The sequence below is a fragment of the Fistularia commersonii genome, chromosome 9 (genome assembly GCF_037954325.1).
Source record: "Fistularia commersonii isolate RoL2024-O1a breed Wild chromosome 9, RoL_Fcom_v1.0, whole genome shotgun sequence".
Lineage (NCBI taxonomy): Eukaryota > Metazoa > Chordata > Actinopteri > Syngnathiformes > Fistulariidae > Fistularia > Fistularia commersonii.
The window spans coordinates 1205994-1222500 of NC_141292.1; the positions used below are offsets into that span (position 1 = coordinate 1205994).

Genomic DNA, 16507 nt, shown 5'->3' on the forward strand with positions numbered 1-16507 from the left:
CTCCGGTCTCCCATGAGCGAACAAAGTCGTATCTGAACCGCCGCTCGGTCGGATCTCCTCTTAATGGGATTTAACACGGACTGACATTCTGCGGGGCGAAGGAAACGGCCCGACGGCTGAGCCCAGAAACAACTCCATCCGACCTTCTCACCGGGAGAGCAGCCATTTATTTTCCGCCCCTGCAAGTCAACAGTCGTCGTTGACGTGTCTGTCACGGGTTTTTAGAATCCCGACGATTCCAGGTGACTCTACAGAAGAAGTCCCTTCAGGCGGAGTTTTGACATCGGCGTGAAAACAGCTGTTACATAACCGGCGTCGTGTCGCAGGAGCGCCGGCTTGATGAAACAGCTAAAAAGCATACATGTCTTGCTCCACCCACCAGAGCGTCCTCCGGGGGTTTCATCACGCTTCGCACTTTGAATGACAGGTCCTGTCGGGAACTCACTTTTTGGGGGCGACTCTTTCTCGCTCGGAGGCGCCACGCATTTCGGCAGGCGGAGGAAAGACGCCGCGTACGTAAGACCGCCCACCAGGAGGAGGTCTGGTGCGGCGGCTTCAAACCCAAACCCTCAGAGTCATTACACCCAGCGAATAATGTCGAAAAGAAGTTCTGCTAACTTCTGACAAAGCGCGTCGGGTTCTTCCGCCGACGGGTTCTTCTTCCCTTCGGAGGAACCGGAGGATAAACATCTTATTTGAGGATTAACTGAGCTCGGGTTTTGAAGGAGGTGCAGATTTAAAGGAGTGATTGACAGATATTTCAGCGTCTTCCGTCGGAAACATAATATACCAGCTAAGAGATGCGAATAACATCTTCTTCTTTCGGCTTTTCCCTTCAGGTGTCGCCACAGCGAGTCAACTTTCTCCATCTAACCCTATTCTCTGTATCCTCCTCTCTCACACCAACTACCTTCATATCTTCTCTCACTTCGTCCATAAATCTTCTCTTTGGTCTTCCTCCAGACCTATTGCCTGGCAGCTCCACCTTCATCAACCTTCTACCCAGATTTTCACCATGGTTTAGACATGAACAGAGTGTTCATATTTAAGCCATCGCCGTCATCACTTTGTCTTGGTCATACATGTCCTGCACCCCTGTGACAAATTCTTCTTTTCCTTTGGTCTTTTCCCTTCAGGTGTCGCCACAGCGAGTCAACTTTCTCCATCTAACCCTATTCTCTGTATCCTCCTCTCTCACACCAACTACCTTCATATACTCTCTCACGACGTCCATAAATCTTCTCTTTGGTCTTCCTCCAGACCTCCTGCCTGGCAGCTCCAATTCCAACCTCCGTCTACCAATATATTCTCTATCCCTCCTCTGTCCATGACCCAACCATCTCTGACCTTCTCTCCAAAACATCTAACATGTGCCGTTCCTCTGACAGACTCATTCCTGATCCTCTCCATCCTGGTCACTCCCAAAGAGAACCTCAGCATCTTCATCTCTGCAACCTCTAGTTCTGCCTGCTGTCTTTTGGTCATTGGAACAGTTTCTAGTCCAAACATCATCTCTGGTCTCACCACTGTCTTGTACACCTTTCCTTTTATTCTGGCTGATGTTCTTCTATCTCTTGGTACCCCTGACACTTTTCTCCACCCATTCCAACCTGCTTGGACCATCTCTTCACCTCTTCTCCACACTCTAACAGATGTGAATAACATGATGTCATTCATTCATTCATGAATCACTAATCCTGCACTGAAGGTCCCAGAAGATCAGCAGCTTCTCGCGACATGTATAGACCCAGCAACCGTTCATCCTTTCATTCACTCACTCATTCACACGTCCCATCCATTCACCCTCTCATTCAGCAGCTGAGATGTTCCTCTGATTCAGATTCTTCTCCGTCTGGAGTCTGAAGCCTTTTCCTCGGTGGCTGTGTTTGTTTTCTCTCTGTTTTATTTTTATTTTTTTGTCGCTCCTCTCATCTCCAGAATCTATAAATCTGCCGCGACGGTCCGTCTGCGGGCCGTATTTCCTCGGCAGCCGAGAGATTTTGTTTGGGGAGGAAAACAATGATGAATGAGAAGATAAAGGCTGGATAATGGGATGAGGCGGAGGAAGCGGCGGAAGCTCACAAGCGATGCGGACGTGAGCTTTGCGGCTCTTGGTGGTTCCCGCCGAGCTCCAGGCCACGCACTGACACCAGAAGTCCTCGGGGCCGAACAGCTCCTCCACCTGCTGCCGGGTGATCTCGATGCTGGCCTCCCTCACCACCAGGCCTGCGGGAGAAGGAGGAGGACGAAATAAGAGCTTTGCAGATGAATAAATCCATGAAAAAGGAGGGAATAAAGGATGAAAATGAACCGCTGACGTTGTTTTCTCCGACCTGGAAAAGATGCTAATGTTATTGCCCAATCACCGCGACTTACATCCGTCACGCCGCGCGCCCCCGTAACGGGTATTTGCGCGGCCGGCGCCCGATTTCCGAGCCCGAGCCCTCGGAGCGAGACAATCCTGTTTGCTAACTCCTCTGATTACCGCTCATCTGGGCGCCGGGACTCCTGGCAAACAAATCGCCCGCCAGAAATGCCGATTTCTCATACTTACGCAAGCGTACATGTGATTCAGGGCGCGACAGCGCGGCATTTATCAAGATATGGATCCTCTAAACCCCCCAAGACTCGGTGGCTCGCTCTGGCGCAGGAATTTCATCGAACGGACGCCGCTAGCATAACTTCCTGTTGAACGGATAACCAGATAAGGTGCTTACGGGACGCTTTAAGCTGTAAATAACGACGCTGGGGACGAGAGGGGCGCCAACGCCGGGTGTCAGACGGACAGATATGTATCCAGACCGGTCCGTAAAGCCATTTATTCAATCATTATCTGCAGCACTTATCCTGCGCTCGGGGTCGCAGAGGTACCGGAGCCCATCCCGGTCATGGGACAAGAGTTGGGGTTCGCCTCCGAGCCACCGGTCGATCGGAGCGGTGCAAGTCATGAAGAGCCATACGTTCACGTGGACACCCCTGGTCCATTTTGTCCTGAGAAAACAGCTGACCAGTGACCAAAATGGCACTCCGGTGTCCACAAGAAGTGTCCGGTACTGGACGTAGCTTCTGAGTCCCACCAAGCACCTAGGAGTTCCTATGGAACCGTCAAAAGAACCCACTGAGGACTAGGAGCTACTGAAGGTCCTTCGTTCCACTGCTGTCGGAATGCACCAAAGATACGCCCCGTTCCTGAAAAGGAACTGCGAAATGTGTGAAAGGAACTACTGTTTTATGACCACAAATCACAAACACCCCTCCGGTCTCCCCCAGCAGCCGCCAAGCCCTACTCAGCACTTGTATGCTCCGCGGCAAACGCACATATGTAACGTGATGTAATGTCGTTTGCGCGGACGCTCCCTGGGACCCGTTCAAAAACAAGGGCGAGGCTGTTTTTTCCCCTCGAGTTTCCTCCGAGCGGAAAGCGCGACTCCGAGCGCCTCTCGCCCCGCGTCCAAACAGGTGACAGGGGGAATAAATGACTACGGACGGCCTGGAATTCTCACTCTGACCTGTTCACGCCACGCGAGAAACACCCCCGGACGACTCTGTGAAGCTGGTGAACCCGGGGGAGATGCTGTCAGAGCGATGACATCATGATGATGCCTTGTTTCTGTGAAGCGATCTGGCTTCCTTCAGTCGGCTTCCTAATCTGGGCCGGAGATCTAACTCATTACTCGGAGTGATTCACCGCCCGCTGAACACGGGAGTTAATCAAGCGGAGACACGGTGTGAACTTCTGCCCGGCATCCAAGGCCTGGTTTCAAACCTGGTGAGCGCATTCAGAATGGACTTAATGAGACACAACATCTAACATCTTAGTTTGCCAGTATTTGGATACTTGACAAGTATTCTGGAAATCCATTCTAGCCGAACCCATCCGTCTTCTTGGGAGCACCCGGAGCAAGGAGGCCTAGGCTACCTTCTCCCTCGGCCGCTCGGTCCGACTCCGAACCCCCAGACGTCCTCAGGCCGGCCCGGAGACGTCTGCTCCATCTCCTCCTGGTGGGACGTGCCCAGAAGAACTCACCAGGGAGTTGTCCAAGAGGCCTCCTGACCACAGGTCACCTCCTCCCCTGAATGGACCATGAGTTCCTCACCCTACCTCCAAAGGTATGTCAAGATCTTTCTTCACCGGGCGGACCGATCCTGTGTCTTCTTCACTGTCGAACTTGAAAACAAGACACCGAGATGCTCGAGGACCTTGTCCCCGACCTGAACAGGGCGCTCCACTCTTGGAGGTGCTGATCCTCATTCTGCTTTCAGCTCCGGTGAGAGCCGGAGATCACGGTCGGATGAAGCCGACAGAAGCGCATCATCTGTGATCTGCTGCGTCCCCTCAACGCCAGAATCCTCCATAAATATTCCACTGTTTCCACGACAGAAGACCTCATGTTCTTCTCTTGGCTGCTCCCTTCAGGGCCTCCAGCGAATCAGCGTTCTCCAACCTTCTCCTCTCACACCGACAAAGGAGGAGTCTAACACCTCCTCTCTGGTCTTCCTGCCTGAGTTCCAACCTTTGGTTCATGTCCAAACCATCTCAATCTGACTGTATCTCCAGACCATCTGACAAGTGCTGTCCCTCTGATGGACTCCTTCCTGTTCCTCGAACCTCCACATCTTCATCTCTGCCTCCTGGTCTCCAAACCAGACTTGCTCTTTACCTCCATCTTCTCCACCTTTGACAACCTCCTCTCCTTTTCTCCACCCTCTCCGTCGCTCTGGACGCTAAAACCTTAGCAGTAGAACACCGCTAACGGTCAAGCTAACCGGCGTCCGAACGAAGATCGGACGAACATCGGGCTTTATTGACGGACAGTTTGCGACCACAGGAGACGATGGCATTCTCACGACTTCTGTTTATTCATACCCCTGAAGCCCCCACCCCTTCTTCAGGGAGGTGGTGGAGGAACGTTGGAGATCTGCTCTGCTTTTGGAATAGGTAGCTGTCTGAATGTCTGCCTGGATGAAAAATGCAAAGAGAACGGCTGGTTTGAAAATGAACATGCCATTTTATTTCAGGTTCAGTGCCTTCACACAGCCTCCTTGTTCTGGTGCGCGCACACACACACACACACACACACACACACACACACACACACACAGCGAGAGGCAGTCGCATCCCACACACCAGCTTAGCTCTCATGTAAAATTTACACAGCGCGCCTGACTGACGGCGGAGAGGCAGCCATGTCTGCTGCCGGTGCATTCAAGTCTGCATTTGTGTGTCTTATGTGTGTGTGTGTGTGTGTGTGTGTTGTGAGTCGGCAGGATGTCAAGGATGTGTGTGATGTTGGGAGAACATCAGAGGGAGTGAAATCAATAGAGGAACCAATAAGTAGAGAGGAGTTTCTCCGAGGGCGTAAAACGTGCGCCAGAGTCAGTTAATTCTTCTGCGCCTCAGACGGCGGCCATGACGCCCGCCGAGCCGGGAAGCCGGATTAACCGCCACCTGACATCACGCCACTTCCAAACGCATCGGACGGGGTCGCTCCGGCGTGAGAGGCGGGGTCTAAAGTGACCTCATCCGCTGACTTCATCTTCGCGCGGCTACCGACCCCTCCTTGCGCGCGATGCTACGATCGCGCCGGGCGCTAACTGCAGCACCACGCGGGTGCCGCTTTGCACCCCCCCTACGGCCATTAGCCGTAGATCTGATTCCACCGTACGTACCCATTAAGAGTTAGCTGACGTGGGGAGGTCATTCATTATTAATATGGAAGCTAAAGTGAGCTAGCAGTAGCTGCCGCTATCGATCCGTGGCGTCGGGCAGGAGAGGAGGCACCGGGCGTCCTCTCCGGAGGGGGAGATTTCTGCGCTCGCAGTCTGGAAGGGGGCGGACGAAGCTCCGGCTTCCCTTCCTTGTAATTAATTTGCCGCTCGTTTCTTCAGATCGATGCCCCTTTGGGCTCGGGAGGGACTCCGACCGGCGCTCAACACCGCGAAGGTGCTTCGGCGCCGCCGACGGGAGGCCGTTAGTTGATCGTTTTCGCGGCAAGTCTTTTTTTTTTTGGTCGTTTTTGCCGGATCAGAGGACAAGAAGACCCCGCCTCGCCTTGCCTCGCCCAGCTGCTCCTCGATTCAAACATCACAAATCCCACTCCGATCGTCCGATCGGCCTCGAGGAAAACGACAGCTACTTTTCGGCACTATTTTGCGGCGTGGAATGATTGCCGCGCTGCGCCCGGGGGATAATTACGCCCAATCAAATGTTTCTCTTATTTCCTCCGTGTAATCAGCTGTTCCTCGGAAAAATAAATTTCTTATTAGACTATTTAACCGCGCAATCAGTTTTATTCACCCGGTATTTTTGTCGGCGAACACCAGCTCCAAGGACGACGCGGTCGTGGCGCGGCATGGGTTCTCTTGAAAAGCCACTCCAGAAAATGGCGCGCCGAAGGGCATTTAAACCAACGCTGGAGAAGATCTTAGCAGTTCCGCGAACATACCGCGATTGGAGAAGGTCTCCGAACCGCCCCGTGATTGATCGACTACCGGCCCATGCTAACCCCGCCTCTCGTCCGATGACCGGGATCGGCTCCGGCGATAACTAACGAATGAGCGGGTTATCTTTGTCTGCTAACAGGAAGCGGTTCTGCCGCAGAGACGGCAAAGAAACAGGACGGGAAAAGGACGTAGCCCCGATTCTCCTCCTGCTCTTGAGTGACTCTGTGCGCAGAGCTAATTAAAAACATCCATCAAGTTCAAGTTGCTACGCAGGTGTGAGCTTTGTTCAGAACATATAAAAGTGTCAGCCTTGATCCCGAGGTAAGACCCTTTATTAACGCCTCGGGATTCATTCCCCTTCTCTATTTCACCTCTTTGTCAACGCGACGGCCGGTAACCCCGTTTCACGTCTCACTCAAGGGTTGTCTTTTTAACCAGCTAACTCCTTCTCTCAAGTGGTGTTTAAACCTCGGCTCACCGGTGAAGGGGCAACGATGAAGTCGCCAAAGTGTTACGAACTCGGCAGCTGCGCTCCTCGCTGTTCTTCCTGCACGGTCGCTGGTTTTTAAAGGGCTGAGGATCAGCCGGGGCGGCTCATTGGAAGCATCGAGCGCTACACTCGTATTCCCAACAGACATGGTCAGATCAACTCGCGGGCTCCTACTAGCGAAGAAGGCGTGCGCTACTTGGATGAAGGGCACATTCTTCGAACCTCATTGGCTACATGCTAAAGCTGGCTTGGAGGCTCCTGCTAGCGAAGAACATGTGTCCTTCTACAAGGAGAACACGCCCTCTCCTAGCCTCATTGGCTGCTCAGTACGAGGCATCTGATAGTAAAAAAGCTTTGTCCAACTTGATCGGAGGACTCACCTTCTTCTAGCGGTCTAGGCTACGTGCTAACAAGAAGGCTTCTCGTATCGAAGACGGTTCTTCCTCCTCAAATAGGACTCACTTTCTTTGCCATCCGACGTTGCCTTGGCTACATGCTGACACTGACTGGGAGGCGTCTTACAGCAGAAGGCATGTCCGACTGAAGACACCTTCTGTGCTATCAGGAGACTCCTTGGCTACATGCTCAAACTGACTAGGAGGCTTTTATACCTGTAGGGGGATTCTCTTTCTATATATTTCATGTTTCCATTTCATTCTCGAGTACCGTAACCTTAGCAACTGACTGACGAACAGGAAGCATTTTTAGAGAGCTTCTCGCCTCGGTGATGCTCGTCTTTCAGCCCTCGGTGCATTTGAGAGGATGTGAACAACCGCATTCCACGAGACGCCACTGCTTAGGGCCTACAACCAATCAGAAGCAAGCATGGGAACTTTGTTGGATTTAGCTATAAATCCCCTGTAAAGATCATTCAATCCCCTTCAGGGTGCTAAAAACATCGGAGGTCAGTTATCGGTCCACTATCTCGTATGACCTGCCACGCCCGGGAGAACTTGCGAGGACTGGCTTGCCGTTCGCAGAACCGCCGGGAAGGGAGGGGCAGAAGATGTACCCACAAAGCAAAACAGAACCAGATCCGGGCGGATTTGCCTGATTGCCCGTCTGGACCTGGACAACGGGCCTGGCTTCTGTCTCCCGAAAGCGCCCGAGCTTGAAACGATCCCAAACATTGGACAGCCCTTCCGACCGACTGCAAACAGTCCCCTTCCCGGTCCCTCCTGGGGAAACTCCCTCCTCAGCGTAGAGCTAAATGGATTAAAGAAAGCTGCGGGACCAGAATTCGCACTAGCGTACGTATCTTTTTGCGACCCTGCGCCTGTAGTTTCTCGGAGGAAGTGTATAACTTACAGCCAGGCGGCCGTGGAGGTGATGTGATTCGTCCCCGGCTGGTACTTGGGCGCGCTCGCCCCAGAGCCAAGTGGCTAAGTGTAAATGATTATTCTTTACGGTCACTCTTGGGCTCCTGGCGAACAGGCATCGCGGTGTCCTCTGAAGTGATAGAAACAAAACATTGTGCGAGTGTGTGTGTGTGTTGTGGGTGAGCGCAAATGAATGAATATGTGTGCAGTAAACAGCCTGTGGGTACGGCTGCGCCGAGTGGGAGCCTGTGATGTGTGGGTTGTTTTCAGTGTTGATGCTTTTAGCGCAGAGCCTTTTGACACAAAGGCTAAGGCGGCACGGTTACCTTCAACCCCTGCCTTTGTCATAACAATAACCATAAAACACATCCTGAGATCTGTGCGTTCTTACCGGGTCGCGCGAGGCCAAAATGAAACGCTTGCTGGCAGGAACTCGGGTCGTGTTCCATTATTTTTACTCCTTGTGCCGGCGCTTCACGCTTCCCTTTCTCGCATCTGTGATGCATCAGCTCTGCGGGTTTGTTGTCTTCAGCGCTCCTCACGTTTCAGTTTATACCGGCGCGCGACATTTAAGAGAACGCCCGCCGGCGCCCTTAAAGAGTGTTTAGGCGCGCGCATATGCGCCGGCGAGCGCGTCCACATGTGAGCGCACGCTGCGAAACGGGGGGATGAAAAGGGTAAACGCGATGTGATTGGTACCTGTGGGGGACATAGGGAACTCAATTTCCAATACGCCGGCTGAACGCAGCCAATCAGTGCCGGGTTGTTGTATGTAATGGCCCCGGTGCCTTCGGGGCCGGAATTCAATCGAAAACAACCCTGCTGGAGCTTCTCCGCCTCCTCTTCCTCTGGATGCTCACAGTCACAGGCGTGCAGAGACTCACGTCCACGCAGCGCTCTTAAAGGAACACCTCGTGGGATTCGGCGGCGCCGGCGTACCGTAAACACCGAGGCGGCATCTGGTCGGAGGAGTTTCGTTTCAAGGGGCACAGGCTCGTCCCCGCTATCGGTCGGGATTCGCGGGTGTCTTATGGGGGCACCCTCGCGCTGCCGCTCCAGAAGGTATGACGGTCTGACACACATGACTTGGACAAACGAGGCCCCTCGGTATTTATACGTGGTGGCGCAACACTTGGTTCTGTTGCTATGATACAGAAAGATCTGTGGGAAGAAGGCGGCGCGCGTCCTCTCGTCCGCTTCGCTGTAAAGGAGCGTGGCATTTGAAGAAGATGGGGTTAGTGTAGTGCCATTCTGGTAATGTGGTCCTAGTATGCTCTCAGCACTTTGATTGGACGGTCAGGCGATGCCAAAATCTGAGAATGCCGGTTTGGCAAACGGGAGTTGGGGAATGCAACTCGCTGTTGCCGGGTTCCCGGCCGGGGGGGCTACGCTAGGCGCTAGCAATTATCTCCGGGCTCAGGTTGCAACCAGTGTTGTAACTAGCAAGAAAGCGATGAGCGTCTCTTGTCGACATCTCGTTACGCTCTAATTGGGCAGCCGGAGAACATTTGGAACCTCTTCATCCAAAGACGACCGGATCCGTCCAAACATCTAGAGGAGGCGGAGCTTGTACACTCACCCGAGTTCTCGTCGACGCGCTCCTCCACGGTGTGCTCCTTCTGGTGGACCCACTCGCTGTTGCACTTGAAGTAGATCTGGGTGGCGGGCGTGGCCTTGCAGTACAGGTTGACCGGCTTGTTCTTCACGATGTAGGCCTCCTCGGGCTCCATGAGGAACACCGGCAGCGGCTCGGGCGGGTCCGACGGGAAAGTTTCCGGCAGCTCGCCGAGTCCGATGAAGTCGTCATCGACTGAGGAGACAAAAGAAGCAGGGGGACGGACGGATATTAGGACGAGGGATTAACGATCCGCGCCGCTCACCAGGAAGCCCGTCGTCACTCTGGGCTTCCCGGATTTGCAGAAGCCGGGCCCGGTTTGGATGCCGAGGACGAGTTCAGAGGTTGACTCTGAGGAACTGGAGATATAAGCTGATCTCTCTGTCGCCCATCTCCCTCTCCCTCCCATTCTCTTTGCTTTCTCGTCCACACACACACACACACACACACACACACACACACACTGCGGCTCAGAGACATGCATGCACACAAACACGCAGCAGATCTAATGACCTCAGGCTTTGGCCCAGTTTGTGCCATTCCTCCGATACTTCTGCAGTAGACAGATACGCTTCCCTGTAATTACAACTCCCTTTCATCTCCCTGTCTTAAATCACACACACACTCACACATACACACACACACACACGCACGCGCACGCGCGCGCGCTCGGCTTGCTTGCTGCCTCGCAAACAAACACTGGATGCTCGCAGAGGCAACGAACATCACAAGCGCGCAAACATGTTGGCAGAAAAAAAGGGAAAAAAAAACGCCCACGAGTTAGCGAGCGGGCTAACTCTCCGACGCTTTGAAGAGCGGAGGATGAAGCCTATCCGCCGCCCGGGTTCTGCCACCTCCAGAACTGTTCTATTCTTACCGGGGAACCGGTAGACATCAATTATTCACACCGCCGAAGAAGAAGGAGAAGAAGAAAGTGAAAGGGAAGACACACCGATGTCTACTTAAATAGTCGACTAGTCATCGATTACCGTAATAACTAGTCGACAAGACAGCGACTTCAGCCGGCGAGTCGGATTATGAAGTGCATGAAAAATGTCTCTTGTTTATATTCATCGCGGCAATAAAATGCTTTTCTTTGCCTTCAACAAAGTGCTAAGCATCTGCACAGGTTGTTAACAAACAAAATGCTGGAGAGTTCCATTCATTCATTCATTCATTCATTCATTTTCAGTGTCGCTTGTGGTCATTGGGCGAGACAGGGTTCACTCCAGACCAATCACAGGGCTTCATGTAGAGACATACAACCATTCACTCATTCATTCATTCATTCATACAAGCTGTCATGTACAAGTCATATAAAATACAAGCATTCACCCTGTCATTCACATGTCATGTGGACCAATGAGACCATTCACTCTGTCACTGACAATTTTAGACAAATACTATCATTCACCCTTTCATTCATAAGTTATATAGACAATATGGACATAAAAACATTCACAAGTCATAAAATTCCACCATTCACCCTTTCTTTCATACTTCATGGAGGCAAATACAAGCATTCACCCACTCATTCACGTCATGTGGAGACTGACTAGCGTTCACCCTTTCATCTGGACGTTCAGGGTCTCCAGTGAAGCTCCTGCATGTGATTGAACTGTGTGAGGAACCAGCAGAACCTTGAGGAACCCCACGCAGAACATGGTGACTCCACACAGAAGGGAACCCGACCAGGGACCTGCTAGCTGAGACACGGAGCTGCTAAAGCTAAAATAATCATCTCCCGTCGTGTCGGGTACGAATGGCTCTCAAAAGTTCGGACTGTTTGTTTGGCGCCGCCGAAACGAAAGGCGTCACTCTGACCTCCTTCCATTGGCGTCTCTGAAACTTCTTCTCTAACGACGCGGCGGCTACTAGATTAGCGGCGGCTCGTTTCCAAATGAACATATCGGACTCGGCCGGTTGATTGAAGGGAAAAGCCGCGGCGTCGCCAGGTAGGAGCTTCCCCTCCTGGACCTCCATCGCCAAGAGGCGGGCTAGAAGTCCATGAAAGCCCAGTCTTGACTGGGTTCCTCGCTCAGCGGGCCTTCAGTCCGCCCACGTGCTGAGCCGAGGGTGGCGGGGGGGGCCTGACCCAAAAACCAGGCGGCGAGAAAACTCATTAAAAAGCTGCGGCGGTCGTCTTTCACCCACCGCTCCCATTATCTCTCGGTCTCTCGGCTCCAAGTGCCGACATGAAAGCGTTGCTGCCTTTCACATGGCCGTCATGTGTTCACACACACACACACACACACTATGCTAATTCGTCAACCCCCTCATTGCGACAAATAACGCGTTCCAGAAACGCGGAAGGAGGCTCGGAGTGTGTCCGACGCTCAGCGCGAGGAGCTCCAGAAGCCCCGCCCCCACCGGCGGCGTGCACTGTGGACCCTCGCGACTTCGCGGGCGGGCTTTAGCGCCCCTCGCTACTTTGCTTATTTTTTTTCGTAATTCGGTCCTCGTGATTTATTTGAAAGTATTTGGAAACGTTTTTCAAAATGAAATTGCCGTTTTCGAGCTTAAGAAGAAAAAAAATCGTACAAAATAAAGTAAAATTAAACTGAAATTAATTCTGTAAACTAAATAAAGATCTCCATTGCTAGCGGGCGTTCTTGTAGGCGACCGCTTCTCCGACACGACTCCGGATGACGTCGATGGACGAAGTGACAAGAAGAAGAAGAAATCAAACAGACGGGTCTGACGCTCAAACAAACGTCGCAAAATAAGTCGCAAGATCGGGACGACGATACGGTTTAGTCGGCCCACCTTGGTAACTTAGATGACGGATCGTGGCGGTTTAGAAAACCAGTTTCAACTGGAAAAAAAAGCAGCAACTGCCTAGATCCATGTTTCTGGAGAAAGAAAACACCAGCGAAGCATACGAGCGTGCGCAGGGAGGTCGGTAAAGGGTGGCGAGAGCTTCGTTGAGGGTTAATAAATCAAAATGATCACGTCTCTACTTTGCGGAAATTCACATTTCGCAGGAGGTCTTTGAATGTAACTCCCGTGAAAAGCGAGTGTTGCTTTTGTAATCGCTTTCCAGAGCTGTGGGATCACGATTTGGCGTCGCATCACTCCGACGGGCGCGTCGGTTCGACGTGATTGGTTTTTTTTCCCGAGCGTTTGAAATGATGCCGCTTGATTTATAATTCTCAGTCATTTTGTCGAGTCTTCGTTTTCCTAACGTCGACTAATATGAGTGATTATCGGACTCGTTGGATGAGGCCCGGATGATTGGCGCTGCTGCATTCCCTTGAGATGAGCGGTGATAGCAACATCTCAAGGAGATCGAAAGGGCTTCAGATGGACAACGGTGGACCAGAAAGAGGTATCTGACGGAGCAAAACAAAGAACGTCTGGAGGAAAGAAAGAGATCCGGGCAAGAAGTTTGACCGGTTAGCATTTCTGCTAGGATTCCTTCCTGTGTGGAGCCTCTATGTTCTCCCTGTGTCTACATGGGGTTCCTCAGGGTTCTCCAGGTTCCTCCCGCGGTCCAAACACATGCAGGAGGTTCTCTGGAGACCCTGCATGGTCCAGACGCGTGAATAACAGGGTGGGTAGTTGTATGTCTCAGTTTGACACGTGAATGAATGGGCGAATGGTTGTATGTCCAAGATGTGTCCCTGCCGTTGGTCCAAGCTCCGTCTGTACGATGCATGAATGAGTGAATGTATTTCTCTATGAGTCAATGAGAGGGTGAATAGTTGTATCGGTCCAGGATGAAGCCCCGCCTCCCGTCCAATCACAGCTGAGATAGTCTCCGTCCCCGCCGTAACCCTGATAAGTTGTAGATAATGAAAGGCTGAATGAGGACGTGAGAAGCAAAGTGTCGCCAGTCCAAGTTTCCTCTAATAGCCGTATCAGTGCACCCGATTAGCGCCGCGCCGCTGTTTATCACTCGGCCGGACTCAAAGACACATCAGGCGTATAATGACTCGGCGCCGTCGATATCTCCCATTAGAAATGAGCGCCGGTCTGACATGAAGAGGACCATCCACCTAAAAACACTTCAGAACTTAGCCGCCATAATTCATCCCCGAGCATTGTTATTCCCCGCCGCCGCGCCGCTGTCAGCGAGCCATCGATACCCCCTGAGTCACGTTAATGGGCTCCATTGTGCTGAGAGCGGTGAAAGCTAATGACGGCGTTTCAGACATCCAGCGGCGCCCCGGTGACTTTGCCCACGCCGGCACCCTCGCCACTCGGTCGCTCGGGCGGATCCGCCCCTCGTGGAAGTATCGAGATCAATTCGGAGAGAACGTACGGAATAAGAAAATAAATAAAAACGGCATTGATTGAGTATTTTTTGTCTTTACAGGTGCGAGAAGGGGGGCAAGAGTTGTATGCTCGCATCCCACCTGCTGACGCCGACTTTATTACCGCTCAAACAACCTGGGGTTTGATTTCTTTTAGATATGGTCGCATTCCCGGGGAGCCGGCGGAGTGATATACCGCACACTTTATGCAGAGAGCGCCGCTCTTTATCCTGCGGACTCATGTGCCGGGTACTCGCTGGACGGACCACATGTAGCGTGTGAGCGTCCGCGATAGCGGCCTTTGAACGGCGGTGCTCCGACTCCAAGCGCCAGATAAGCCCGGGCAGATTTATCGCTCCGGAGAAAGCGCTGTATCACCGGGGCCGGTGTTTCCCTTCCATCAGGGGGGAGCGTCAAGCATGAACGAGGACGAGCGCCGACATAAATCTCCACCGCCTCCCTTTCCTTTTTTACTCCCGTCTTCCCCTTCATACCTTCTTTGAAAGCGTACCGCCCCCGTCCGCCGGCCCGTCCGCAGAAATCTGGCGGGCGACGGGGGGCTGAAATGGGTGATTTCTGATTCGCCGCTGCAGGGAAGGACAGGAGGCGGCGCGCGAGCGGCGCGGTCAAGCAGAATAATAAACCAGTCAGCTGTCGCGTCGATTCGGGCAGAATAAATAGACCGTCAATGGGATCCTCCGATAAATGCGCCGCGAGCACACCTACCCATTATATTGAGTGAACGTAAATCAATTTTAACGACTCGCTCCGGTCAATGCTTGTTAGTATTGGATTAAGTAAAGACTCGTCCGTCCCGGATCGATACCTGCGGCTGTCGGTTTAAAAGCAAAACCCCCTGAGAAGCCTCGCGAGGGGAAGAAAAAGGCTGATAAGCCCGAGCTTCCTTCTGGTCTAATGTCTCTTTCCGGCCAAGTGCTTTCCATACGCCGACATGACTGCACACAGCTAACGCTTGGCTGCGGCGGGTATTTATCGATTAGCCTTTATGGGGCCGGGGGCAGGGCGCTAATCTCGCTCGGATTTCATCCCCCGGGAGTCCCGCACCCGGCAGGTGGGCCGAGGTTATAAAAGAAAACAAGCGGGGGTCGTTTGGGAGATTTGAAGCCGCGCGGCCGCTAACGTGACCCCCTCCCTTCCCGTGATCGATACGTCGGGCCGGGATCGCCACAAACCTGGACCGGGAACAGTTCAGGTGAGGCCCGATCGAAGGGGTTTCTTTGGCGTCGCGATTGGAAAATGATTGGCCGGCCGCGGAGAAAGTCCAAATGAGCCGAGCGGCGAGCCGTCGTAGCGCTAAGTGGTAGCCGTGCTAAGCGGTAGCGGACGCCGGCTGATAAACAACAACCGCGGTCCCTGACCCGTCCCCGCTCCGATTCTTCCGGACCGTAAACCGGACCAGAATAACATCATTAGCGAGAGCGGCTAGCGCGCGGCTGCCGCAGACCGCTGGCTTCCATCTACACCCCTTCCTTTCTCCTTCATTAGTGCTGTTTTTCTTACATCCTCTCTGGACCTTTTTCCTGACCTTCAGTCCGTCCTCTCTGGCTGGAGTCTGGCAGCAGGCAGCTGGTGGCTGCCAGGGTCATGCTAGGCCTTGGCCGCTGTCTGTCCGCTCCCTTCTCAGCGCCAGGTAAGGCAAGGTCAAAGCCTCGCGATAACCAGAGCTCAGCTTCATCGTATTCCCTTCGCCGAAAAAAAACGGAAATACCGACATTTTCCGCAGTTGAAATTGATTTCCGCGGCGTATCTGGGATGCATCGTGTTTCCTGCGAGCGGGAGCCTCCTCCTCCCGTAAGTGAAATACAAATCTGGCTGCTAGCGGACCGAAGCGTCGAGCGCTTCCTCTCCATTTCCGTCCCCGGTCTGACATTGCCTCTGCCGCAGGAGGGCGACGGGGGGGGATCCCGATTTTCCGTCACCAATCAGCAGAGAGCTGCCGCGTTGTTCTTAAGTCATGCTACGGCTTTGCTCCGCGGCGGATAATGCTAACAAGGATAGCGAAAACAACGTCAGAAAATCAGTTCGTTCTCCTAAAGGTATTTCATTCGTCTCCCGCTGTGGCGTCACTTCTACCTCGTTACGCCGCATCGCTTGCTAAGCACGCTAGCCTGTGAAATGCTAACTGTTAGCTTCTCCACACAGTAATTGTAGGATAATCAGCATTTTAACCCAGCGATGCAGGGACCGCAGTTAAGCCAAGTGCACCGATTCAGGATCTGGACCGGGGCGAGACGGAATTAGGGATTATTTCCGACAGCCGACGGCATCTAATCCCATCAGCGGCGGCCATCTTGAAACTGGCACTTTGCCTGATTGCGTTTTCTGGTTTGCCTGCAGACGTGGCGCTCGGGAAACACACTGA

General features: G+C 53.0%; 1 protein-coding gene across 3 annotated transcripts in view; it reads right to left on the minus strand.

The window, feature by feature from the left end:
* Nucleotides 1-16507, minus strand: part of unc5cb (unc-5 netrin receptor Cb) — a 128921-nt gene that overhangs the window by 42287 nt on the left and 70127 nt on the right. For all 3 annotated transcript variants that reach the window (XM_086151802.1, XM_086151804.1, XM_086151803.1), the window contains exons 2-3: nucleotides 9833-10063; nucleotides 2083-2226 (exon numbers count right to left, since the gene is read on the minus strand). In XM_086151802.1, coding sequence (XP_086007928.1) covers nucleotides 2083-2226; nucleotides 9833-10063 — 375 coding nt within the window. The remainder of the gene's footprint in view (nucleotides 1-2082; nucleotides 2227-9832; nucleotides 10064-16507) is intronic.